Source organism: Vanellus vanellus (assembly GCF_965231255.1).
Source record: "Vanellus vanellus genome assembly, chromosome: 13".
Classification (NCBI taxonomy): Eukaryota; Metazoa; Chordata; class Aves; order Charadriiformes; family Charadriidae; genus Vanellus; species Vanellus vanellus.
Genome location: NC_138918.1, coordinates 8,179,181 through 8,205,318, shown reverse-complemented (window position 1 = coordinate 8,205,318; position 26,138 = coordinate 8,179,181). Strand labels below are relative to the sequence as shown.

Below are 26,138 nucleotides of genomic sequence, written 5' to 3'. Positions count from 1 at the left end.
TCTCCGTGACAGATGCCAACCATTTGCTCACTCACCGAAGAAGGCGCTTGCCAGAGAGCAGAGCAGAAAAGCCCTGAGGGCTGCTGTGGTGCAATCCCCAGCTCCAAGCCGGGCTCTGGGAAAACGGGCCTTCTTGCTGCGGTTGTATTTACCCAGGTGCGATGCCCGCTCCACCCATGGATTCCTGGCTGTTGCCTTCACGCGGTTTGCGCCGCAGAACTGGGTCGCTGCCCGCTGCAGGGCTGTGTTGTGTCTGCCTGCGATACCATCACCTCGGCGTGCCAGCTGCCGCTCGGGCGGCTGTCGCTTCGCTTTGATGAAGGAAACCAAAGCGTAGTGTGAACAGGGCCGTGTTGAGGCTGAGGATTTTCCGCGCAGGTTTAGCCCTGTAAATCCCTGGGAGTGTTTATCAGCCCTGGCACGAACCTCCGTGCTCCACCCTTTGATGTGGGTGAGCAGGATAAGGGAAAAAGTATCAGACTTACTCTCATCAAGTAACATCTACTCATCTTCGAGTGAACGATTACCCAAGGCGATTTTGAAAATGGGACTTCAGCTCCAGAGCTGCTTTTGAAAAAGTTACTGGAGATTTGTCGCACAAGATAGATATAAAGGATGGGCAGGGCTCCATCTCTCTCCCTGCCCGCACAGTCACGTATTTTTAATATGGTTGTCACCGATTTAATGGGATGAGAGAGCTGTGGGACTTCCTAAGAGCAGTGTCCTCCAAACACCAATGATATAACCGCGATTGCAGATAATTGCCACTTAGACTCTCCTTCAAGTTGTTTGTGTGACTCCAGCATACACAGGGTGAAATGAATGTGTTTGCTCTTCAGTTACTCTTCTGTGAGGTGAAAAATAGGTTTGGTCTTTATTAGATTAAGTACCGTGAGGAGGGGACGGGGAGGAGCACCAATAGGTGCTGCTCACTGAATCCGTGTACGTGGGCAGTTCAGAAATAGTCTACGGGGAGAATGTCTGAGGGGCATAACATACAGCTCAGTCTTCGAAATAAGACTTTCTGCATGTTCTTAGGTGGGAGACAGCATCTTGCGGGGACCCACCTGCCTCAGGTCTGGTGTCAGTGCTGTGCTCTGCAGCTCTGCCGCATTCAGCATCCTCTTCTGGTGCTTCATTGCTCCCTGGCTGGACGAGAGCAGGCCACTTGCATTGCTGCTCAGGAATTTCCAGCTTTTCTTTAGTCTTAGGAAACAGAGGTGAGAAACTGCTGCCGTGGAGAAAACAGGCTGAGAGCTCTCAGCATGGGGCAGAGCTGCTTTACGCTGTGCCCCGTGTGGGATGGGGATGCGCGCGGGGAGGGAGCCAGCTCAGAGAGGGTTAATGCCACCTCCACCTTCCCCAGAGCCGCGTGTGTCCTGCGGGACAGTCACTGCGCACCAGGGCTGTGGAGAAAGGGCTGTGACGGGGATGGCCATGCTGTTTATACTGCTTTTGTGTTATTTACGTACGCTGTTAGTCAGTCACCGCTGCCACCGGAGGGGAAGGACTCGCCATCTCCAGATGGTTTCTTTGTGCTGAATCACTTGCACTTGCGTAACTGCCTTTCCCCAAGCATTAGCAAACCGTAGGAGCCCCCAAAGTCTGCCTTAAGAAAACCTCAAAAACCTGTGGCTTTTCTTTCTTCTCCCTCTTCCGTTTGCTTTTCCCTGTTCTCTTTGCCTGCTCCCTTCTGAGCCATTAACGTCTGTGCCAGCATCAAGTTTGCGAGCTGCCATCGACTATCCCAAGGGGCACCAGCATATCTCTTACAGCAGCAATACCTTGCCAGGACAAATGTTGTCAAAATTTAAGGCTCTAAAAAAGAAACCCTGACCTTTACGAGTCCTGTAATCACTCCTGACAAGAGAGAGCGCTTCCTGCCCCACTGCAGCATTATTATTTTACCGATTTCTCCTTATACTTTGATTCCCATTCATCAGAGAAGCTTCCCTTTCACCCTGTGCACCCGTGGCAGTCTGGCTAAAAGGCGCCCTGAGCCCCTGAACAAACCCCATCTGGTCTGTTGGCAGCCCCTGAAATATTTCTACGTCTCTGGGTGCCGTCCCCCTCCAGCGGGAGGACGGGAGCAGAGACTGGTGACTTCTTCTTCCTTCCTTCCTGCGCAGTGATGTTTAAAAATATATCACCTAAGTCATACTTAGGAACAGCTGCTTTTGAGGTGTCCCATGGCCTGGATCCTCTCGCCAAATACGAATTCGTGTAGCATGACGGAGTCATTTGAAATCGTGAAAACTGAATTTCTCCCATAGTCACCTCCCACGGGCAGCTGCTGCCCTGTCCCTTGTCCTCTTTGCCGTGTCCCGATCCCAAGAAGTCGAGCAGGTGGATAATGCGCACTTTGAGAGAATAAGTTCTTCTAAGGGAAAGGAAGGGATTTGTTTGAATAAAGAATTTTATTTGTAGATGAAATGGCATCCGCTATGTCTCTGAGTCTAAACTAGTATCCGCGTTACCTCATTAGTCATGTTAGTCATAAACTAGCATTAGTGTTAGCTCACATGTTCATCGGGGGATGTCAGAGCTGTGCGGAGAGTTGGCTGAAGACTGGAGATTTGGAAACCAGACTTATATCACTAGTGGCTAAGCAACCGCGGTCAGATCTAACCCCTTATCTGCTGGGTGGGAGGGGTAATGCGTCTTTCCCAACTGCTTCGAGATCAGCAGATGAAACGCACCGTTTTGAAAACGAGGGAAATACTTTTGTGTTGACGTAAACAGGTAAATGCCGTCCCTTCCTTCCGGCTGCCGGTGGGACCACGCTCCAACACCAGCCGCCGGCCGCACACGGCGGCACCGGGGACCGCAGGCAGGAGCACCTCCTTCCTTCTTGGGGAGGGACACAGGAGCCATTTCCTCCATCTGGCCTCGCTTCAGGCCCTCGCCGGCATCACGTGGGGACAGCACCCGACACACGTCACGCTCGGGCTTTAATCGAGGAAGGAGAAGAGCGGGGCGGAGGCGGGCTGGGCGGCAGGACCGTTGGAGGTGGAGGGACACAAACCACCCGTGTCCTCCCCCGTCGAGGCTCCTCTCCTCCCCAGCGGGAAAGGAAACCCCGGCGGCCGCCGGCTCCCGGCGTACGGAGCGGGCTGCTGCCGCTCAGCGAGGCACAGCAATTAGTGAGCGTGGTTGGAAGCGTCTCGTTCAGCCTCCCGGCCTGGCCCCCGGGGCTAGCCTGGGGTTCGCAGGCTGCCTGAGGATACGGGACTTGGTTGTAAACCATTTCCCACATCCGAGGCTGTTCCACTCGTGCCCTTGGGATTAGAGATCATCCGCACTGGAGCCTTGCATGGGAACGGCGCCTGCGAGAGAAGCGGCCGCAGGGCTGCACGTGAGGGACGGAGGGAAGACGTCCTCTGTGTCTCGCACTCTCTTGCTGCCTCTTCGCCCCAGGAAGAGTCTCGAGGGAACCTCAGTAGCATCACAAAAGCTCACAGCAAAGCACAAATGGGGGTGTTAATTCTCTGTGTTACCGAAGGGGGAGACGGTAATGCCCAATTCCACCTGGCCTGAATTCCACCTGTGTCTCCATCCCTTGTTCAAGGCTGAGAGCCATCCTGGTCATGTTCAGCTCAAGGAGGCCCTATTTAGGTTAGATCAATCTGGGTAGCTGTGACTGTCAGTTATGGGTATATGCATATAGGAAATGCACCAAATTCCTCTAAAAAGAGAGATTCCGTGCTCTGACCAACCACGGGACAGCTGGTTTGGATGTTTGCCAGTGAGTCAGAAGCAGAGGATGTTCCCCATTCTGCATCTCCAGCCAGCTCACTGGTGGTGGATTGGGTCTCTGAATCTGGGTCAGTCCCTCTTTGCTAGCAGTGATGTGCTAGGCATGGGAAAAGCTCACTCTTCCCACTTTATTCAGGAAAAAGGAAGCCTTTTACAGGGAAAAGGAGCAGATTTGCTTCTGCTTGTTACCTGTTGCACCCTTGCACCACCAGAGCATGGAGGCAGCCTTGAGGGACACTGTGGTGGCTTCATGCAGCTTTGAGGAAAACTGTAATGGCTTCATGATGGCTTCTGTTAAGCCACCTGGCCTTGACAGCTTTAATCCTAACTCCCTGTGTTTGCTCTTTCAAATCAGACCTTTAAGGAAAATTTAGCACTGGAGCGTTGTGGTGGCTGCTGCCAACTCATGGAGTCCCTCAACAGAGCTGAGAAGAATGCTCTTGTGTAAGCATCTCCCCATGTCCCACGGCAGTATGGAGAGGGTATCCGTGCTTTTTGTGGTAGAAAACAAAACCCTGGCTGAGCACTCGGTGCGTTCCCAGAGAGCTGCCCCATGACACTATTGGACTTTCTAAAACAAAAAGTCTTTTGCATTTGCCCCTGATCCCAGGTTATTTTGCATAAAACAGTTAAAAAGACCACCCAAAATCCATTTACAAGGTTTCCCAGAAATCCTTGGAGCATTTGAAGCAGTTGGAGGAAATCAGAGTTCAGACCAGAATTCCACAAGTGATGACGCTAAGTCTGGAGAATGATTTTCATTGCTTGAAGCCAAACGTCCACAAATGTTTCTTTCTTAAAACTTAGGACTTTTTTTAATGTGAAGCCCCTCCAGGCATTCACAGGCAAGCACTGAATGACCTGCTGATATGCCACTTCTGTCACGTTTTTCAGATCCCTGGCCCTTTCTCATCCAGAGGACCATTGTTTGCTATTTTCATATATGGTTTTGCATCTAAAAGCAGGGCAGGGAAGGCAGCTGGGCTTAATATCTGGCCCTTAAATTTGGTTTTCTTGATGGTGGTCCACCTCTGTCTCCTCAGGCTAGCAGCCTGTCACTTCAAATACTCCTGGGCCAGAAGGAAACCAGTGGAGCCTTGAGGAACAGCTTGACCCTAAATGGGATCCCACCTCATCAAACCTGAGAAAAAACCCTGATGTGCTCTCTCGTCAGAGTGTCAGCTGCTTTCAGCTTAGCAGCTTCCATCAAAGGCTGGTTCTTTTGATTGTTTAGTTGCAAGTAGCCTACACAGCAACAAATCACAGTGTATCAGGAAAATGGAGAACTTCTGAATTAATGGGGAAAAACACAGTGGTAAAGAAGTCAGTGGTGGGTCTCTACTTGAGCTGGTAGTGCCCACGTCGCCAACACCTTGCCACTCCAATGCCAGTGACACTTAACTGAAGGGTCCTCACTGTTGCAATCCACTGGGAGCCTCAGGAGCCCTTATGGAAACTGCCACTGGGATGCCCCTTTGCGCCAGCGTGGCAGCTAATGGGTTTCGGCAGCCCCGCAAGCTCAGTGTGCTGCCCGCAGGGCAAAAACCAGACATTTCACAGGAAAATTAGGAGGTAGTCTTTGCTAATTCACAGCTGGCAGGAAAGAGACGGTGGTGTCTACATGTATATCCCTTTTCACGTTGCATGACCTTCGGAGCCTGGCGCACAGCAGTGCTCCCACCCGCTATATTTCCCAGGACTGCAGAATAGTTGGGGCCGGTGGGGACCTCTGGAGATCCTCCCATCCAAACCCCCGACTCAAAGCAGGGTCAGTGAGAGCAGGTTGCTCAGCGCCGTGTCCTTGGATTGTGGCAGGACGGGAGCCGAAATCCCATCCCGGCACCTTCCTTCGGTAGGGTGTGGAGTACAGAGGCAGATGGAGGAGTGAGGGTGCTGTCTGGGTATTCTGTTGTTCCTACAGGGAGAAGGACGTTCTGCTCACTGCTAACTTGTTTGGCTTGGTTTTAAGTCTGTATTAGTTGAAACAACTGCAGAGGAACCCGGGTGTAAGCCCAGCTTAAGGACAGGTTTACGCTATGTTGGCATCACACCAAGGAAAGGAAATCACAGCGTGCCACAAACCAAGACAAAAGCATTGCCTGCGTTATCTGGCATGCGAGGCTCTGGTTATAACAGCACGCTTATCTCTGTCACAATTCCAGGTTTGCAGAGCATTGAAAATGTGGTTTTTCAAGTAGTCATGAAATCAGATTTCTGTACCTCGAGAGCGTAGCGATATCCCACGTACAGGGTATTTTACACTTACATCATGTGTACAGGCAGTAGCTCAGGTTTCAGAGTAAACCTCTTCCATGAAGGGTCCAGAAAATGTCTTCCCTTTCTACAGTCCTCCCGCTTGCCCTGATAGTCACAGTTGCAACATCTGAGGGAAGTCTATCAACAGCAAAGAGTTGAGCACACAGTATCAGCACATGCCCTAGTGCATTGCACTACTATCAGGAAAACACAGGGGGAGGGAAATCATTATTTGCCAAAAAACATAAAACCCCAGAAAAGCATTACACAAGGCTCCCAACTCTCCGACAGTCAAAAGCTCCTGCTGGGGGACTGCAGGATTTTATGGTTTGATTTAATAGTTTCAAAGAAAATTGTTGCTCTGTTGGGAACCACCTTCAATCTGTTCAATGATTAGGAAAAAAAAAAAAAAGCGAAGCAAACAATGTCCTTCCCACTTCCCCAAAATTAAAAAAAAAAAAGAAACAAACAACCCCCTCACAAATGCTGGGGCAAACAAATGAGAGAGAAATAAGATAACACAGCTTTTAAAAGCCTGTTGCTTTGCAGCTGTTCACATTCTGGCCACTTTCCAGAGTTACTTTGATGCCAGGAAAAAAAGAAGTCCTTCAAACCTAGAATTTGACGAGGACATTATTTCTCAGCAAAGTAAATGAAGATCCAGGTCTGGGATTTAGTGATGGGACTGTCATCTGCATCGATTTAAGAGCCAGTGATCTTCACCAAGACCCTGGCAGATTTGAGTGATATCCTAGTGGTGGGAGATCTGTGTCCTTCAGCTGGTGATAAAGGGCAAAGAGGACTTGGGTCTTCAGAGAAGTTTGATACCACAACCAACAAGTGGAGATGTGAAGTTAAATTGGTGCCTGGCCAGTGGGGAGCAAGCTGGACATGTGCTAAGAACTGACACTAACTGGGAAGTTGTGTCAAAGTTTGGCTTTGTTGCATTGGCTGCTGGATCTCTGTCCCGTAGGAGAGCTCAGGGGGAAGGAGTATAAAACAAGAACTGGTGCAGGGGAGAATGACAGGGAAGAGGTACCACCCCTGAGCTGATGGGTGCATTATGGAGTGTTCAGAGACACTGCCAGGCACCCCCGAGGCGGTGACTTGTACCTGGGAGTCACGGATGAACTCTGTGGCGGAAAGATGCCCTGTCAGAGTCCTGCAACAAACAAGTAGCATCAGCACGTGTCACCCAGACCATCTCCTCGTACAGCCAAGTACAGAGATGCCCTAAAGCACAGGTTTGGGTTACAGCAAACTAAAAGGGCTGAGATGTAATTTTTTCCTTTCTTAAGTAAGTATGGTCATAAAGTAGCCTAACTCTGGGATTGGTACCCTCTGGGGTTCCTTGTGCCCTTATGTTACACCTCGGCGTCTTATCACACATTAACTGGTTCTTCTTTTACCTTGATCTGTGGAGAAGCAACTGATGGTTCATTTCATGTTGTTGTACCCTAGGATTCTTTTTACAGCCTGAACTTCTAACATATGCTATTTAAAGGTTATAGGAAGAATTGTTGGCAAATGGTGGATGACAGGTTGCTGAAACACGATGAAACAGCAAACGTTTCCAATGAGAGATTGAAGAGGCAGGAAAGGAAAGAGGGGAGAATCTGTAGACGCTCTTTGTCGATCTTTAGCAGGTTGGGGGAGTCCCGTTTAGATGCAGAGACTGTGCAATGCAAGGCTGACGGGCAGTCCTGCTTGCCTGGGGTGCAGGAGGGGCAAAAACCCCGTTTTGCTCTGCCCTGGCTTCACCCTGAACACAGTTGATGCTTAGGGGAAGAGCTGCTCGGCTGCCTTGTGGATAGCTACATTAGTCTGAGGACCGGGCTCCTCCAGGAATCCATTTCTCTGGACGACTAGCTCAGAAGGAGATTTCCACAGTGTACAGATCTCAAATTAAGTGAAGCAAGTCTTCTAAGGTTTGCAAAACTACTTAGCAAGCTGCTAAGACAGGCTACTGCCAATCTGCAGCCTAGGACCAGGGAGGGAATTTTTTTCCCTCTTCATCCTTTCCTCGACCCCTTGGGAACTGTCCCTTAGGGGACAGTTCAAAGTCCACTGCGATTATGTGGGCAATAGTCAATTCCCATTGATTCAAGAAGGTCATTTTTACTTTCTCATCAGATCTTCACCCTGCGGAATGGCTGCCCTTGAGCCTGGGATGTATTATGAGTAGTGTCCAAAAGTGATTTCATCATTAGTCTTCCACCACTTCTAGGGCTGTACTTAAACAAAATAAGGGACTATAAATTAGTGATATCCAGCTGGCCATGTAGTTAGCAAGATGAATGCGTGTGGCCTGTCTCCACACATCCCTTGCTTTGTGGGAAGCGGGTGGTCCATCCCTCGCATAGCGTTAGTCTGGTTGGCAAATCCAAGCTTCCCACAGGTGAACGGGCACTGGTCAAGAACAGAGGCTGTGAGGTTGCTTCAGCTGACTTCTGTTTTGAATATTATGTTTTGACTTGTGAACCCTGAGGAATTCAGATCTCAGGGCAGAGGAAATGTTGGAGGAGGTCAGGCGAGTTGTGCTCCCTGTGTGTTACTCGGAGCAGCAAATAGCACGCGTTCCAGGGCAACATCTGATTTTCTGCTTTTACGAGGCAGATGTTTAGGATAAGTGATCTGTTGTTTATTTTAATTGCCATCTTCCAATCCTCCTTCCTACGTGCACGCACACATTCGGAGACCATAAATAAGGATTCTTCAGATTATGCCGGTTTTTGGGTAGCTAGCCCTGTCTTCCATCAGTGCCTGGCCAGGGCTGTGTGCTGCAAACCCAGTTCCCCTTGCACATCAGTTTTACAGTGGTGTAAATCAATTAGGTCTAATTCCTTTCTCAGTGACACTAGCATAAATCTGAAATCGCTCCACTGACGTCAGCGCCGTAACGGCAGTGTAAAGGAAAGTTAGACTCCCTTGGCTTTGGAATGTCGCTGCTGATTTACACCAGGACAAGAGCAAAAGTAGTTGGGCTCAGCATGTCCTAGCACGTGTTACCGAACAGCAGGACAGGCTTTGCTCTGGGATACGGTGGTGATGATGGAGAGCAACTGCACAGATTTTGCTGGCATTAAGTCGATGGAAATGAGCTGTGTTGGAAATGAGCTGTGTCTTCACCACACTTTGGGTCTCAAAGAGCTCCATGTAGTCATACAGGGATGAATCTGACCTTTTGGCTTGTGATGATGATGAAGAGCAAGGCAGTGGTACCCTGATATCTCGGTGGACAGCAGGCAGGTGTCCATGGAGGAACTGGTGGTCCTAGCTGAAGACAGAGGGGCACGTGGAGGAGCTGCCCTTGCAACCGGTGCTAAGAGCTAGTCTGGAGGAGTGGGAATGCTGACCACGCTTTTCTCTTCCAAGAGGACACAAGCAGTCGTAGGCATTCTGTGCTGGCAGCATTCAGGGTGTTAATCCTCACTCACTCGTTTCTCTAGATTTTCCCGTCTTGTCTCTAAAGGGCTAGAAGTGAAAGCCTGGCTGTAAAAGGGGTGCTGGCCCCTCGCTCTGCCCTGCTGTGGCTTCAGCCTGCGGACTGCGGATTTAAGCAAAAGGAGATGAGAAGTGGCTATTTCCTCTTGAAGCTGTAGGGCTTCCCAAACAAACAACCTTGCTGTTTAAAGAGACTTTGGCAAGGATGGCCTGGATTTCTGGTGGCTGCTCTTCAGGAAGCCAGAGAGCCCAGTGGACGCCTCAGAGTCCATCAGCCTTGCTCCATTAAAGCCAGTGGAGACAAGCTGATTTACGCTCCTCTTCTGTTGGCATCTGGCCAGTCTCTTAATTGTTCATAAATGACTTTCTCTTTTAATAGCAAACGTTCTCCATGTGGCTCAGTTTGCACACGGTGAAATGCAGCCATGTGTGTCCCAACTGCTTTAAAGCCAGCGAGTCAAAATGGGGTCCACGTGAACCACCAGGTAGCCTGGAGGTGCCACAGAGCAGGAAAGGGCCATGGGTGTCCCAGGGAACTAAGCCCTCACCTCCTTTCTTTTTTAAAAAAGCCGAGGCCAGGCTTTACCCGTCTCTCAGCCTCCCCTGCACTGGCAGAGGTGGGAGGCAGCAGGAGAACCTCAGAAACCAAAGAACTGCAGTCCTTCCCTTTCCACTTCTTATCCAAGAGTCCATCCACAGCGATCATTGACAGACACAAGAAATAAAACTGTTCTCTGTGCTCCCGGCCCCAAGGAACCCCAGCTGTATGCACGAAATGGTTCCCACACCCATGCTGTACAGCCATGGGGATGGATGGCTGCTCCAAGCTCCAGATGCGGTTTTCGGCAGCCCAGGCTGAACCTGTGACCCGCGACAGTTTGGAGGTACCTCGCTCACGCTTACCTCCTTGTCTGCTGGAAGGTGGCCCCATGGAGATGAAATGAGAGCTAAGGGAGTGTGGCCCCAGTTTTCCCACCAGTTTTGTTCTCAAAAGTGGTGAATAACTCAGCCGATGTGTTCGCTGGCGGGGAGCGGCAGAGTTTACCAGTCGTGAAACAAAACTGTGATTATTGCCATAGAAACCAGAGCTTGAATGTGAAGCTCATCCAACGGGGCAGCAGGAAGAGGACATTGGACTTCTGTCTCTTATCAGAACTCATGTGCATGGCTTGGATTTGGAATACCAGTAAGCCACTATTATAATAATCATGTCATAAAATAACCAGATATCAAAAAAACACTGACTTCTTTTGGGTTCCTGGGAGGAGCTAAGTCAGACCTCAGGGACTGTCCTGTGAGGGATGAGGGTGGTTAGTAGCACCACTGCAAAGAGCAAAGCTCTTTCCAATTAGGAAAGAAGGCAATTAAATCACCGTGGCTGAGGCTTGCAGAGCCAGAAACATAATCTTGCTCTGCTTCATGGCTCTCTTTCCTGAATGCAGACATGCAATTTCTTTAGAGAATTCCCCCCTCCTTCCCATTTGAACTCTCTACAGCAGTGGCTTTGCTCTGGGAGCTTACGGCATGGTTCAAGTTTCCTTGTAAGCTTACAAGCTCCATCTATAGGATAGTCGAAGAAGAGCCCTTTGTCTTCAAGCTGATGAAAAAGGGCAGAAAAGCTTCGCTCAGAGATTCCAGTTTTGTTCTGGAAAACCTCCAGCGTGCTTAGCACACCACATTGCAGAAAGTCACTGATTTCATCGTCGCGACTTCGTATGTCAGTATAGCTCTCCTCCCTGGTTAAACTGCCTGTCCTTGGTCCCATGACTGGGGGGCTGTTGCCTGTGGGAATTGCTGGAGTTGTGGAGCTGCTGCTATTCCACGTGGGAAATCTCAGGGATTTTCTAAAGAGCTCCTGATCTGCAAGATTTCTAGGCTGCAGCTGTGATGCCTTTAGGTTCTGATAGCCCCCGGTGCCCATGTACAAAATTAAACAGTAGCAATTAACATGTCCAAATCATCTAAATCCAGCTGATTTAGCAAATCAGTTTCTCTTTAGCTTGGTGTTTAATGATTGCCAGCCCCAGCCCACACTTCACTGCGCAGCCTGCACCGGCAGAAGTGACTGCAGTCCATGGCGGGGGGGGACGGGGTAGGAGGAGGAAACATCAAAGGTGAAAGACCTCTCTGCCTTCTTCTGTGCAAAGTAGAATCCTTCTTGGCAATAAGGTGTGGTACAGACTGGGGCTGTGTGTGTTTTGGAAGGAAGGAAGGAAGGAAGGAAGGAAGGAAGGAAGGAAGGAAGGAAGGAAGGAAGGAAGGACAGACAGGCAGACTTTACAGGGAAGATGGAGTGTGAGTAGTCTTTTTAAAGAGATGCTGGCAACTGACACTCTTTCAAAACATCTCTCTCATGTTGGAACTTCATCTTTGATTAGCACAAGAAAGACAACGTCATTTTGGATACCCAGAATTCTTCTGAGAGGCATTGTGTTCCCAAAGAACGGATATGTTATTTTCCTTTCTGCAGGCCTATTCTGGTTTTAAATGCTGTTTCCCCCCCCCCGCCCCCCTCCCCGCCCATAATCTTTGGCATATACCTATTAAAATATCAATATCAAATACATAAAAGCACAGGCATATCCAGTACTTGTTCCTTTCTCTGTCTCAAGATTAATTTCCCATTTTTCCATCTACCGTGTCTGTCATTCGGGTATCTCCACAATCAAGAAAAAGCCCTGTTCCCTTTTGTAGATTCACAGATATTAAAACCAGAAGGAAATGTGTTCTCATCTCCTGGGCGGCTGACCTGAGTGTATATGTAGAGATTCACCTGTTTATTGCAATTATTTAATGCAAAGAAGCTTTTAGCAGTAGCTACTGTGGGAAAGTCATCACTCGGGTACCAAAGCACCCAACTGTCCGGGGGGTGCAACCCCTGCCGAACGCCTCGGTCCATCATCCCGCTCACCCAGCTCGGGACAGCAATGGCACTGTAGGAACGTCACTGCAAAACGTGGGGGCAGAAGCTCGCCCACCTCGAGGAGGTGCAGCACCGGCACGCGGTGGCACGTATGGGCAGGGCAGCCCTGGGCATGGAGAGAGCGGGCTGCTGCTGGTGCTCCTTCATCACTGGCTCCTTCGGGGGGGTGTTCGACAGCAGCTGGGGAGGCTAAGGGAGAGCCAGTGGACATGGTGTACACCAGGCAGGCCCAACGCCTCCTGGGGAAGTGTAGTCTCTCTCCTGGCTTCAGCATCTGAATGCCTCCTCTACCCCAACCCCTACCGTGCTAAACTGATGCTTTTTTTCTTTCTCTGTCCCACAGAGATCCCCGGGTGTCCAGGAATGGTTGAGAGCTGAATGGGCTGACCTCTCTTCCTCACCATCCTGAGCTCACGAGGGCTCTGAAGAGATTGAGTGAGAGCGTGGCCTTGCTTCTCTGAGCCTGGGGATGCTGTGGGAAGTGATTGCCTCGGCAAATGTCTTCATCCCAACCCATAGCCCATTGTGCATCACCTGAAGGAGAAGCTTATGACGGATAACCAGAGGACCAGGAAAGGCTCTACTAGCCTCAGAGGACACAGATGGGGGACTGGCACTAAGAGAGGCACTTTGCAGTAGTCACTGCGTATGAAACCGGCTCTGGGAAGAAGCTACAGGAGCCGTGTCAGCTGAAGGAGGTCAATGTCCAAATCACCACAAAAGGTGCAGAGGGGTTTCCCCTGGCACAGCATCCTTGGAAAGCACTTTCAAAAGGGAAGGCGGTGTCAGGACCATGTGGCTGTCTCCAGTGGCTGGTTTGGAAGAGGCACAGCAAGGTCACTGCCTTATGGTCAGGTCAGGAGACCGGCAGGACGTGCTCACAGCTGCCTGTCCACATGCTGGCTCCAGACGAAACAGGAATCTGACTGAGACCGAGGGAGAAGGAACGTGGAACATTGCTTTGACTTATTCTGTACTTGTTTCTCCTTCTGGTGTCTTCTCTGTCTACCTCTTTTTCTCTCTAGGCCTACGTGTACTGCATGTGGGGGACCAGACCCTCACAAAGAAGCAGAAGTATTAGCACTGGGCAAATCCTGCCCCGTGCACAGCTCTGCTGCCCCGCGCAGTGTTGCTGCTAGACGGGGCTGACTTTGCATAGCGCAGACAGAACGTGGCCTTCGTTTGCTCCTTATGCCAACAAAACGTGCAACTGTGATGCCTGGACTTCAGACAGGAGAAAGGCTTGGACCTGGCAATCCTCTTACTTGCAAGCAGTCACGTGCTAGCACGGCCAGCCACACTTGGGAGCCAAGCTGTAACCCCCGAGCCCCAAAAGAGTATAGAGCATCCGTCCCTCTCCTGTAGCTGTGCAACGAGCATGGCAGCGGGCTGCACGCTCAGCTCCTGCGTCTGGATTGTTAAAAAAACTCATTAAGCAGAGAGAAAGAGACAGAGAACGGAGGGAGTGACAGGGGCTCGGGCAGAAAATAGTAGGAAAAACTGATTCGAAACCATAGGAAAATGCGCACCTCTTAATTGCGGGTGGTGTCCCAGCTGCAGACCATCGTCATGCCCCGCTGGGCGGCTGCAGGTCTCTGTTCACCCACCTGCTCCCGGCGGCCCTGGGCAAAACGTGCTGGTACCGAACTGCGCCGGGAGCCCCATCTCAGCCCTTCTCTCTCGGGCTTCCAGCTGCAAACCCCTTCCCTCATGTGCACTCCTATTTATTTATTTATTTTCTTGCTGCTTGACGCAAAGCTGCTAACAGAGCACCCTCCCCACAGCCACCCGCGGCCGGGAGAGGATGGGGAGAAGGGGGTGCGTGGCCAGCGGGCGAGGGGGCCAGCGGGCGAGGGGGCCGGGGCCGGGCACGCACACGGGGCGCGCACGAGAGACGGGAGGAGAAGGCTGCGGTTAAAGCAGAAATACTTTCCCCGGGGTGAGTGTGCAGTTTTGGTCTTTCAAGAATTAGGAACAGGCTGGGCAGACCCTTGCTGGGAAGGACAGCAGGACGGCTGTATAAGCTCTGCAGCGCCCCTCTAGCCAGATTTTCTCTGTGCCCGTGCAGGGTATGTGTCTCCGCGCAAGTCGCTTGCCGGGATCGTGTCCTCCCAGTGCTCCCAGCTTTAATGAAGCAAACTTCCTATGTGTACGCCTTGGCTTTGGACACTCGCAGGGGGCCACATCCCCGGCCAGGCGGGCTCCCACCAGCGTGCTCCCAGAGGTTCAATACCTGGCAGCCTTTTCTGCTCTGTCCAAAAGAGGTACCCGTGTACAGACCCACGGAACACAGACAGTTTGAGCCTCTGTAGACGATGCTGTAGCTCTGCCGTAACGGTTCATGCTCAGCCTTGGCTGTTCCTACCTGTTTTGCTAAAGAACTGGCACACCAGCAGCATCTGCTCATGGTCAGGTATCCCATTTTGTGGAAAGCCTGTGTGTCCCAGCGCAGAGGGGAACTGTTTCTCTGGGAGGGAGGGTGCCTCCCATGCCCTGCTGCTCTCCCACAGCTCCCACACTTGGGAGGGAGCCAGGGCACCCGGGCATCCCTTGGGAAGGCTCCCAGCTTCTCCAGGGAGCCTGGCTTCTCCCATACCCTTCCCTCTGAGATTCCCCACCAAGGCGTTTTCCAAACCTGTGTGGCTGCTGAATGGAAGCATTGCCCAACCAAAACCTGTTCCTCAGAAGACTCCTGGCTGGCTCTAGTCACTTATGTACTGGAAACAGTGCCCTTGGGATTAGTTTTCAGGTTAGACACACGCATGGGATTATTGTAGGGTTTTTTTGCTCACAAATTCTCTATGTGCGAGAGCAGGTTGCAGTAAGTGAAATGGTTACAATTGCTGTGATAATTTGCCAGCATGGCCCAAAAGCAGTGACCTGCTTATTGCCAATTGCTTCCTTGCAGAGTTGTAAGAGTTGGGACACAGAAGAGATGTATTACAAATCCATCTGCCTATGACCCTTCAGGCTTGTTCCGTGTGTTAGATTTACCAGCGGTGTGCTGGGTCTATTTTTAAATGCCCTGACACCAGGGTTCTTGTGTTGTCCTTCGGGAGATTGCTCTGTAGTCCAAGTCAGGAGCTGCTATTAGTATTCCACCTGCGTTTCTGCCTGAAAACTTCATTCCATTATTCCTAGTGATGCTCTTCAAATACCTGCTGCTCGTTATGGCCTGGTCAGGCTCTACCACTTGACCTGTGCTCCTGTTTCCTCCTCCAAGAACCTCTCTGGTTCCCTGATTGCTCCCATTCCCTGTCCTTCCCGTAGTTCGGCACAGAACGAGCCTCTTTCTTTGTTAACTCAGCCGTGCGGTTTGTCAGGGGTCCGTACCCACTGGCGGAGCAGCCGGGACCTCCGGCAATGCCCGGTCTCCCCGGGGGCTGTGGAGCTGCTCTGTCCCTCATTGCAAAGCACGTGGGATGCAGGAAAGGGGCAGACACAGGGATGTGTCTGAAAGCGGACCGACATGGCAATGAGTGCTCATACCCTGCGGGGAGCGAACGCCTGCTGGGGACAGTACACAACAAAGTCTCCATCGCATCAAAGACCAATCTGAGCAACGGAGGCGGGTGATGCTCCAGTATTACCTGTGCAGCCCTACTGGGGGTCGGTGGGGGGCAGAGGTGCGTGCCGTGGCGGGGTGCTGTGGTCTGTCCTGCCTGGAAATCATATCGGTGAGCTGGAGGGAGCCCCGCGGGCGGCGGGGGGGCTCAGCAGGCTCAGCGCAGGGGGAGCACTTGCTCGGGGAGTCTGTGTACAGCACTCGGCTGGAGCACCATTGTGATTGTAAGAGCTCTGTTCTTCTCACCGAACAAATTGTTCCTACAAATAAAGAATGAAAAGTCCTCCTCTTCCCACTCTTTTTTTTTTTTTATTTTTTTTTTATTTTTAATGCAGTTCGCTGAGCGGCGCCAGAGGAAGGGGCTGCACCTGGATGGGGGGAGCAGAAAGTCGCTGTGCCGCTGCGGGTGCCAGGGCGGCTCGCGGGGAGGTGCGAGGGCTACCAGAGGGAGAGGCTGACTGCAGGTGGAACAGCCAGGGGATGTCAAAACACAAAGTGCACCGGAGCAGGTTGCAGGGCCTCTCCGCGAAGCATGCTGATGCTGACGGGTAATGGGTTGCAATATCTCCAGGCACTGCGGGAGTAGGGCTGTGGGACAAGGCTGGAAAGGAGCTGAGCAACAGCGAGGCGGTCCCGGTAGGTACCACTCCTGCAGGTGCTGTGGAGCAGAGCAGGAGGAGGACAGGTCAAAGAAGCCAAGAAGGAGAAAAAAAAGACAGATGAAAGAGGGTGCTGAGTCACCTGGGGGTTTCACAGGACGACAACAGAGGAATCTGGAGTCTCCTACATGGCAGTGTGTGGTCCCGAGGGCTGGTTCTTTTCTCAAACTTCTGATCAGTGATAGAGCAGAAGGCTCCTTAATTCCTCCTCTCAATGCCCAGATGTTCTCCCCGGTGACGTGGGGCAGGGTGGCACTGACAACATCACAGCTTTTCAGAACCAATTGTCGGGGGAAGAATTTGGTCCCCAAACAACGAAAGAATCAAAATGACACATTTCCAACAGAATTCATGATTAGACAATTAATCAACCCAATTTAAAACATTGGAGGGCCTGGAGTGCCCTAATACATAAAGATGTTCAAGGCTACGCCTGGCTGTGCCACGTCCGTCCGCAGCCTGTTCTCTGGCTGCCACCGAGAACACCGACCTGAGAGCCATGGTCCCTCCCAGCAGCTGCCGCATCCCCTCATTCCATGGTCCTCCATCCCTTAGCATCCTTTTAAAAAAATCCCACAGCCGGGCATAAGCAGCAGGTACCTTCCCTGCCTTATATGCCTTCTGGAGGACGTGTCCCTTTCCCCGGTCGTGCTTCCCTGGCCTGACACCACCACGAAAGGTGCTGCTGGCGTTGGGCAGCACGCACACCGCGGGTCCCTACAGCCTGGGGACCGGTGTCCTCTGGTGGGAGCTGCATGCAGAGCTGCCAGGGGAATTTGGTACGTCTTTTATCAAGCAACAGACACAGCCTTGAACTGCTGCGTAACTGTGTGCAGGTCTCCACGGTGCCATACCTCCACTTTCTAGCGTGACTGTGAACCACAAAACCTCAGCAACTCATCCCGGCTTTCTAAGGACATTTTCAAAGTCACCTGTGGCTCAGCCACTTCTGTGCTGACCACGTGCAGACCCAAGTACCTACCCACCCACATGGAAGAGACCTGTCTAACCTCGGCAAGCCTCCAGCAAGCTAACAGGATGGAATTTCTCCATCTCACAGGCTTTGTATCTGGATTTACTGAGCTCTGGGGTCAGCCCTGGGTTTTGGGACTGGATAAATTGTGAGCCTTATTTGCCAAAAGCACACACAACCCCACTGCCTCCAGACATCCCAGGATGTGTCCAAATATCTTTCTGAAGTTCCTAAAGCTTTAAAGCAGTCTGCAGAAAAGAGCTGTGAGGAGATTATTGCAGCACATAACTGCAATAAACCTTTTCTTCATCCTTTCATGGTTAGAGGTATGAACATGAATTATGGCAACTTAAACCTCTTGAGAGCAGCACGTAAAATTGCTTTCTCTAATGGCTGGTAAAGAACCTCGTTAAGCTAAGATGTCAGCGCTCGCAAATGCGGCTCTCTGAATGGGGCTGTTTTACAAGTCAGTTTAATCCTTCCAGGAATCAAACGACCCCTTTCCACTCGCAGCGAGCAGCAGATTCGCTCTTTGCTCCTTGTTTGCTGACCTGTTTGTTCATTCGAGGCTCTGGCACCGTCACCTCTCGCGGCAGACGAGATGCCTCATAACTTGCAAATGTAAACAGGTTAAAAAACTCCACATCTGGCTAGCTTTCACGCTACCTGGCAAATGGCAGAGGCTACAGAGAAGTCAGTGGCTTTTCATGGGCAGCCAGCAGCGAGAGAGGAGGAAAGAAATGTTTGCTTGCTCCAGCTGCAACTTTTAGGGTTGTTTTGTTAGCTGCCACGCAAACAGGGCCCCCAGTCCCCAGCACTGCATTCCTGCAGCGCCCTGTTGCTTTTGCGCACAGATTTTCCTGGAGGATGGAGGAGGACTGGGGGGATCCTCAAGGGTGACTCATTCCATGGTCCTCCATCCCTTAGCATCCTTTTAAGAACATCCCACAGCCGGGCATAAGCAGCAGGTACCGGCCCTGCCTTATAGGCCTTCTGGAGGACGTGTCCCTTTCCCCGGTCGTGCTTCCCTGGCCTGACACCACCACGATATTATTCCTGAGCCTCTCCTGGCAGCCCCTCCGGCCCCAGCTGGCGCCGCTCCGCCTTCCCGAGGCAGAAGCTGATTTCTGGGTCTCTCAGACACATTTGCTTTCAATTCTATAGGCACAAATCCCAGCAAATGTCGGATTAAATAACTTCGTGCTGCTAATTTACCGGAATTTTGATTATTGCGGGAGAACTTTTAAATCCCAGATGCTCTGTTTTGGTCTCCATGGAAATTGATAGAAGGGGTCACTTTTTGATTGCAGAATCCTGATGCTGAGGGGAATGGTTTTGCCTCATCAGTTGGGGGAGTGATGGGGGCTGGGTTATTCGTCTGCTTTTCTTTCTGTACGTGTCTGTCAGTGAAATTCATAATGAAAATGTGAATCTGCACAGACCAGGCTGTCATCTGACAGCAGGAAACAAAAAACAGGAAGAAGGGGTGTTACAGAAATGGAAATTATGGTAATTAAAACACAAAAAATAACAGCAAAATGTATCCGGGCATTACAAACACCAGGCTGGTTTGTCGATGCTGCTCCTCTAAAGACTGTTGTGACTGGAAACGGAAAGAGTAGGGAAGCATCTGACGCTGTTGTTAACCATTAACTATTTTGCTGCTAGTTTTGACTGCGGCCTACACGGGGAGCACGTGTTTTTAAGAGTTAACCCTCGTTCAAAGCCCACCCAAGCCAATGGAAAGGCTGTACGGGCGCCCAGAGGGGCAGATGACCGTTACCGGTGTTTGAAATGGCAATAGCAACCGGGCAACCGGAGCAGGGAGCTCCACAGCTCTGGGTGTCACACCAGCCATGTGGGAAAGGGTCTGGACTTGCAAACCTCAAGACCTAATTAGGCAAGAGGGGGTAAGTAGGAGAATAAAAGATCGGCAGGGGAGACGTCCCAGGAGTAGCAAACAGCGTCCAAGTGTATACCCTGGTTAGGCAGAGGTCAGCTAAACGTCAGGAAATGATGGCTATCCTACGCTAGGATAAACTGCCTCTCCGGGCAGGCTACTTTTCTACCAAGATTACAAAAGTGCTTTGGAGTAGCTCAGCTGGAGACATCTGCATCTGGTCAGACAAATCCTGGCCACTCGCTCTGCTCTCCACAGCCTTTTCCATGGCTCTGCATCGGTACCGTAACGGGGACCCGGCTCTATGGCAGAGGGGTGTTTTGCCTCCGGTGCCCGCCTTCCCAGGGCCGGGAATAGAGCAGTGCCCCGCTCTGGGGAACTGCACACTCCCGTTTGCATCCTCGCACATGCCTGAGTGATGCACAAGCCCATCAGGAGCATCAGCTGCTGCCTCTTGCAAGAAGTGTGCAAAAGTTGTAGAACCAGAAAGCAATTGCACAACGAGCACCAAGCTTGCAAAGGCAGACTTTTTGGGAAGCTCCTATCTGTTTGTTGTTTTTTTTTTTTAAAAGGGATATTTGCCATCTTTGAAAAATCATTTCAGATGTGTCTTTTTAAAAAACAAATAAGTCACATCTCCGTTGCCACATTCTTCCCCTTCCCCTTCTAACGAGAAGTGGAGTACACTGACCCACCGACTGTTCCACTTTCCCCCACCCTCCTCCAGTTGGAGAAGTTTTGTGATTTGTTTTTTTTAAACAATAAAGGAGGGGGAGGGGAAAAATGAGAATGCCCTCAGCATCATCTAGACAAGTGCATTCAGGGACAAAGCAAACGAAGAGGAAATTAAATTTTTCAGTTTTCTTTTATCATCAAAACCAAAGCAAAATGAATGCGTCAATCCAAAATGAAGTTTGCCATTTTTCAGAGATCCCCCTGTGAAAGTGTAATCAGAAATGACGGGGCTTTTTGAGAAAAACATGGTTTTGATGGAATCTGACTCTTTGATCCCCAAGTTGTGGCTAACCAGAGTTAAATGGCACTTCCAGCTCTCCATCCTGTGGCTGCAGCTGAGTATTTCACGCCGGTCCTTGTACAAACTCCGGATGGTTTTGGTAAACAGCCTGAGAATCCCACTTGGCAATCGAGCCCTCCTGCCGCACGGATGCCCCGCTCCCCGTGGGAAGCCGGGTATGGCGTGATTTTCGGCAGGACAGGTGGAAGAGGGGGAGCCCTTGCTTGCCCCCCCCCCCCCCCCGTGCTGCCACCTGCACCCCAGTCTCCGATGCACCCCAGGTGCGCCTGGCAGCCACCCACGGGATAATGGCACAAGAAATTATACCCCGTTTGCCAGCGGCTGGGGGGCTGGGGGGCTCCGAGCAGCCCAGTCGGCCACCGTGGCTCCAGGACGGCACCTGTTGCTGCTGAGGCTGCGCTCGGCGCAGGGGGCTTGGTGCTATTTTTGGAGCATGCTTGAGGGCAGAAAGGATTAGCACGCCCCAAATGCAGAAGAGCCAGGCCTGTTGTGAACATAGAGGGCTCAGATTCGCTCAGCAACAAGGTCTGCCCCAGCTCGGGGCAGGAAGGGCTAACCTGGACCTCCTCGGGCATGGAGCAGGTGCAGAGCAAGATGCTCAGATCTCACCACCGACAGCAGTGGGGACAGTTATGGCAAGTCTGCGGCAATCCTGGGATGGCTGAAAGGTGCTGGCCGGAGGCTGAAGCTTCTCTACCCACACGATGCTGAGCAAAGTGTCCTGCATCTACACCAGGCTGGGATACAAGAAACACAGCCCCTAGATGGGGGCTTGAAGGAGGGAAGCAGGAGGAAGAGATGTTTTTTCTAGGATCAGGGAGGTTGACCGAAAAAGGACGGTCATTGCACAGGTCAGAAAAACCAACAGAAGAACTTCACAGGAGAGGATTTTCTTGTGGGCAGGAGCCAGGTCATGTGGTGGCACCCTTGGATGCCAGAGGAGCTCCAAAGCTGACACCCTTAATAAAGATACACCAGCAGGTCAAGTCCCTGGAAAGCTTTCAGAGAGTGTTGTTTTCATCCTGCTGCAAACAAACATGCCACTTCTTCTGCCACCTGGAGCCCTGACTCTGCCAGCAGCCTCCCCTCTCGCTTTGGGTCCTGCAGGGAGAGGGGACCGTGAGCCTACAAGATGCTCGTGCCAAGTCCTGCAGCCCCATCAGTGCTTCTTTCCATGTGGATAGGGCATTGTCCACCTCTTGGTCCCCAGCAGCTGAGGTGTGTTTCTCCCAGCCAAAAGGATTGCTCGAAAGGGGATGGACAAAACATGGCACCAGTGAGACGAACAAAGGCAGTGGGGTTGGGCAAAGCAGGCACAGGGAGGCTGAAAGCAAAGCAGCTCTCCTGAGGCAAATGCCCTGGAACCTCAGGAGAAGCCCGTGGTTCTGGTTTTGCCCCCATTTTCTTCCTCTTTGTAACGGATTCACAAGACGTACTTGTGTAATCAATGCACACCCAGGAAAAACAGTGGCCAACGCTCCTGCGACCCCTGAGCACCGTAGCTGTGAAGCAATGCAGCGCCGGCGGGGTGACAGAAGCAGCCAGGTTCATCTGCAAGATGCCTCAGCAAACGTGTGACAGGAAAGATTTCAGCAGATGCAGAGCTGGGGAGTCACAACTGCCACACTTCATCTTCAGCACATGGAGAAATCCAGGATACTCCTCAGTATCAAGAGAACAAGCCTGTCCCCAGAATAGAAATGAACACCCGTTTCATTAGCTAAGACTTCCCTGTGCTTATTTAAGCATCGATTCCTGGGGTGGTTGCGCGCTGTATAGCGCTGATTAACAATTACAGAATGTACCAGAGCAGCACCGCCACGGCACAGCTGGGGAGTGCGGAGCTGACTGGGGCGATGCTCTGTCAACCTGGCAGCTGCATCTCCAAGGTTACTTTTAATAGGAAACCACTTGCTGGATAACTTTGAAGGAAGCAAACATGTTTTTAAAGTCTGTTTGGTTTTTTTCTTTGCTGTGAATTCCCCTTAGCTCAGCACTCCATAGCTGCCTGATGGAGCAACTGCCTGCACAGTACCTCCCTTTCTAAGACTGTTTTGTCTTCTTGCTCTTCCTCTTCTAGTTGGGTATGTATTTCCTCAGCGCCCACCCACACTTCCATTTCTTTGCCACAGGCTGCAGGAGGAGCCTTCCAGCTCAGCGCTGATCCCTGCGGTCTTCTACACGGCTGGTGAGAAGAAACAGAATCTCCATCTACCCGTGGGCACATCTTCCAGGACATTTTATGTCCCCTCCTGCCCGTCCAACGACACTTTAGGCACTCTTGGTCCCAAACTCCACACATTTGTTCTAAAAGCTGAAGGGGACCCATTTGGGGTTGATTTGTCCTACCCATTGGGAGGTTGAGCTTCCAGATTCAGCCAGACGAGGGTATCAGAGAGCAATGCAAGGGGGGCTTTCCTCCACTAGCAGGGCCTTTTTGCAGCCTTCTCACCTTCCCACGGCTGGAGATATTGCACGCAACCCAGTGGCTCCCCTGGATGAGTTGGGATCAGCTTAAAATACAACGTGGCTCTCTGGGTTTGAATCCGGCTCTATTATTAACTTGGCTGAGGAACAGGAAAACCTTGTGTGTTTGGCCAGGGCTCGCTTGCTTTGTGTATTCCCCATCTTCCCCTGGGACATCAGGTGTCACTATCAGGGGCAGGATATTGGCCTCCATGCAAAGTTAGCATCAAGTCCTCCTCTCCTACAAGCTGTCCATGTCCAGAGAGGTGCCTCCATGCAGTACCACAGCAGCACTGGAGTGGTGTCCTACCTCCCATCAAGCAGGGATTCGGACTGTAGGAGCCTGTACCCACAGAGGTTTGGATGTTTGGAGGTCCCAGCATCTCACCAAGTCCTCCTGGCCTGCCTGCAACACTGCTGCTGGGCTGGCTGTGCTAATACTGCATGGGGAACATCGGCATTTCCAGAAAGCCCAATAAAATAATGGCCTCATCACTATTCTTTCCTTCAGTGCAGACTCTCTTGTGCCCACATGAATCCTAATGTGCTGATAGGGTATTAATGTGGGTGCCCTGGGTGTCCCCAAGGAACGGACACTGATGCAGTGTTAATAGCCCATCTTCATTTCGGCTGAGAAGCTGTTACACGTGGTGCGCACTGACTTGAACCCACTCTGAGAAAGCTTTTCTTATGGGCTGCGGTTTCCTTCTGCTGACAGTCGAGGCTGGCTGCAGCGGAGCAGAGCACTGCGGTCCCACAGGGAACCTGGCGCGGAGGGGACCGTGGGCACGTCAGCACTGCTTACTCCTGGAGCAGCAGATGCCTGATGGAGAGTCCCAAGGACGGGGTTTGTACAGCTCCTGTACACATCCAACAACATTTCCCCATCTCTTCCAGCTTCCCCAGCGCTAATCCAGTGGTGCCTTTACGTGCAGTCAGGCAAAGATCTGCTCTCCCACCTGCCCGGGCAGGCAGTGCTCTGCAGAGCAGCGCTGAGCACAGCCAGCAACGTGGATCCCCATCCCCAAGGAGAGGAAGGGAGGTTCATTCCCTGGTTGCTCAGCTCATGCCCTGGTTATTGTCTGAAACCGAGGATCTGGCTCCCTGCTCCAGCCCAACATGCTGAGCTTCCCCCCTCTGATCTGGGTAGGCAGCTGCAATGTGAAAATGAGGTAGCTTTAATTAATCTAAAAAAAAAAAAAAAAAAAAAAAGACAAACAGGATCTCTGGGGAAGGAGAGAAAAAAGAGAATGAACATTCTGGGTTACAGAACTGCTTCTTCCAGCTGAGGGATGTCTGGGACAGCGGGGAGATGGGAAAAAAGATTTGAGAAGAAAGACTTCCAGAGAGACCTGGACTTGGAGATGAAACATTGAATAGAGTATATTTTATACCTAAAATGCCTGCTGCTGCTGGAACCCAGGCTGTTAATTGGATTGACAATCCTTTTGATCTTAGATATATGTCTCCTGGCTGATTCATGCTGAGACATCCTTTTGACCTTTTGAATATTCAGCTTTTTGGGGAGAAGCAAAAGGGGAGCAGCTTTCTTTTAACAGACTGAGCAATAAAGCAGTCACTGTAGCAGTCCTCCTCATTTTCTTCAGCATGATGTGTCAATATCTGACTAATGACCGTAGTCAATAGCTGAGTAACTGAACCTGACGAGAGCGTGACCCTACCACAGAAAGACGGTCTCACACGAATAGTGCCAAGCAGGCAAGAGAGCAGGACTAGGACTGATGGAACAAGTGGCAGCTGTTGGTCCAGGTCTTCATCAAATGCGACTCCATAAAGTGGGTGTTGAGATCAGCTCAACTCAACGCGAGTAACAAGGTGAGGACAAGGCAAAGGCGCCAGCAACAGCCCAAACCCGTGGTGCTTCTTGTGCACACAGGGCACAGATGGAGCCCGGGGAGCACGGCTGTCATCTCCATCCCTCTTCCTCAGACAGGGAGGGGGGTGGCAAGCCCATAGCACCTCAAGGGAGAGGGGTCTTATCTTCACTAGCAGCCCTGCTGTACAGCCCTCATGCAGATGGGTCTCTCAGTGGCACTGTCACGTTGTCCCCTGGCAAGGCATTTGCAGCACAAAGCATCCCCTCGTGTCTCTAGGGGGGACCAGGGAGCGGGCAGACTCCCCCGTCCTCTTGGTGTGTGACAACGGTTTGTTTGTCATGGGAGCTCCTAATGAGAGCCATTAACGTTCCCCTGGGAGAGACTGAGACTAAAGTCTTTGGGAGATAAATAGAGCTTCTGCCAAGCTGAAGGGATTTCTTTCTGCAACAGCAATTTATCCTTCACAGCTTTTCCCAGTATTTATTGCCTGGTTTGTCTTCTTCTGGAACAGAAAAACTCTGATGTGAGGACTTTTGCAGGAGCTCTGCAGGCTGGAAGAGTGCCCCTTTCAGGGATGCTGTACCCGTATGTATACATGCACCTGTGTATTGGGAAGCTGCATCCAAACTGGACCTCACCTCTCATTTACACAGGTGTAAATCCAACATCGCTCCAGCCCCCACAGGGCTGAGACACAGCCAGGACCCCAGAGTTCCTAAAGCTCCACTTTTTCCTGGAAACCTTTCCTGCTCAGACTCCCCCACGACCTCACGTAACCCGGTCCCAGCTCCCAGGGACCCTTCTTGGGATGGTATTATTAGAGGGGAGAAAAAGGAGCCTGACTCACCAGGTCCTGCACCCGTGTCTGAATTTCCCTCCAGACTCGCTAGCAGGGAATGCAGGTTCACGTCAGGGCTGTTTTTCCATCCCCTTTTCGGGGTTAATCTCCCCAGGGCAGTGCCTGCTGGAGGAGAACTCCCTGACTCTGTCCCGCTGCGGGCAGATGTCTGTCTGATGACAGAAGTGCCCTTCACGCCTGCCCGTAACCTTCATCTGCTGCACCCTGGTCCCTGCTGCGCCTGGGGCAGGTGTCGGGGGTTACAGCCCCGAGGGGAACAGCAGCAGCCCGGGCAGAGGTGCTCAGCCCTCCTCACCCCCACGCAGCTCAGGTGGTGGCTGCAAAAAGGCAGGAGACCCAGCAGAGAGCCCTGCCACTTTCCACCAGAAACAGATGGACAAAGCTCAAGCTTCACCCATACGGGTCTCCCCCTTTTCTTCCATTTCCCTCCACACTCAATGGTTTCAAAGCCAAAGCGAGGAAA

The 26,138-nt window shown here is 51.5% G+C and overlaps 1 protein-coding gene across 1 annotated transcript in view; it reads left to right on the top strand.

The window, feature by feature from the left end:
- ADRB2 (adrenoceptor beta 2) overlaps window positions 1–14,195 on the top strand; it is a gene marked incomplete at its 5' end in the record, with an annotated part of 34,968 nt that extends 20,773 nt beyond the window's left edge. The window contains one exon of the mRNA XM_082489922.1: window positions 12,723–14,195. Coding sequence (XP_082346048.1) covers window positions 12,723–12,757 — 35 coding nt within the window. The 3' untranslated portion in view covers window positions 12,758–14,195. The remainder of the gene's footprint in view (window positions 1–12,722) is intronic.
- Between the last annotated feature and the right edge of the window lie 11,943 nt (window positions 14,196–26,138).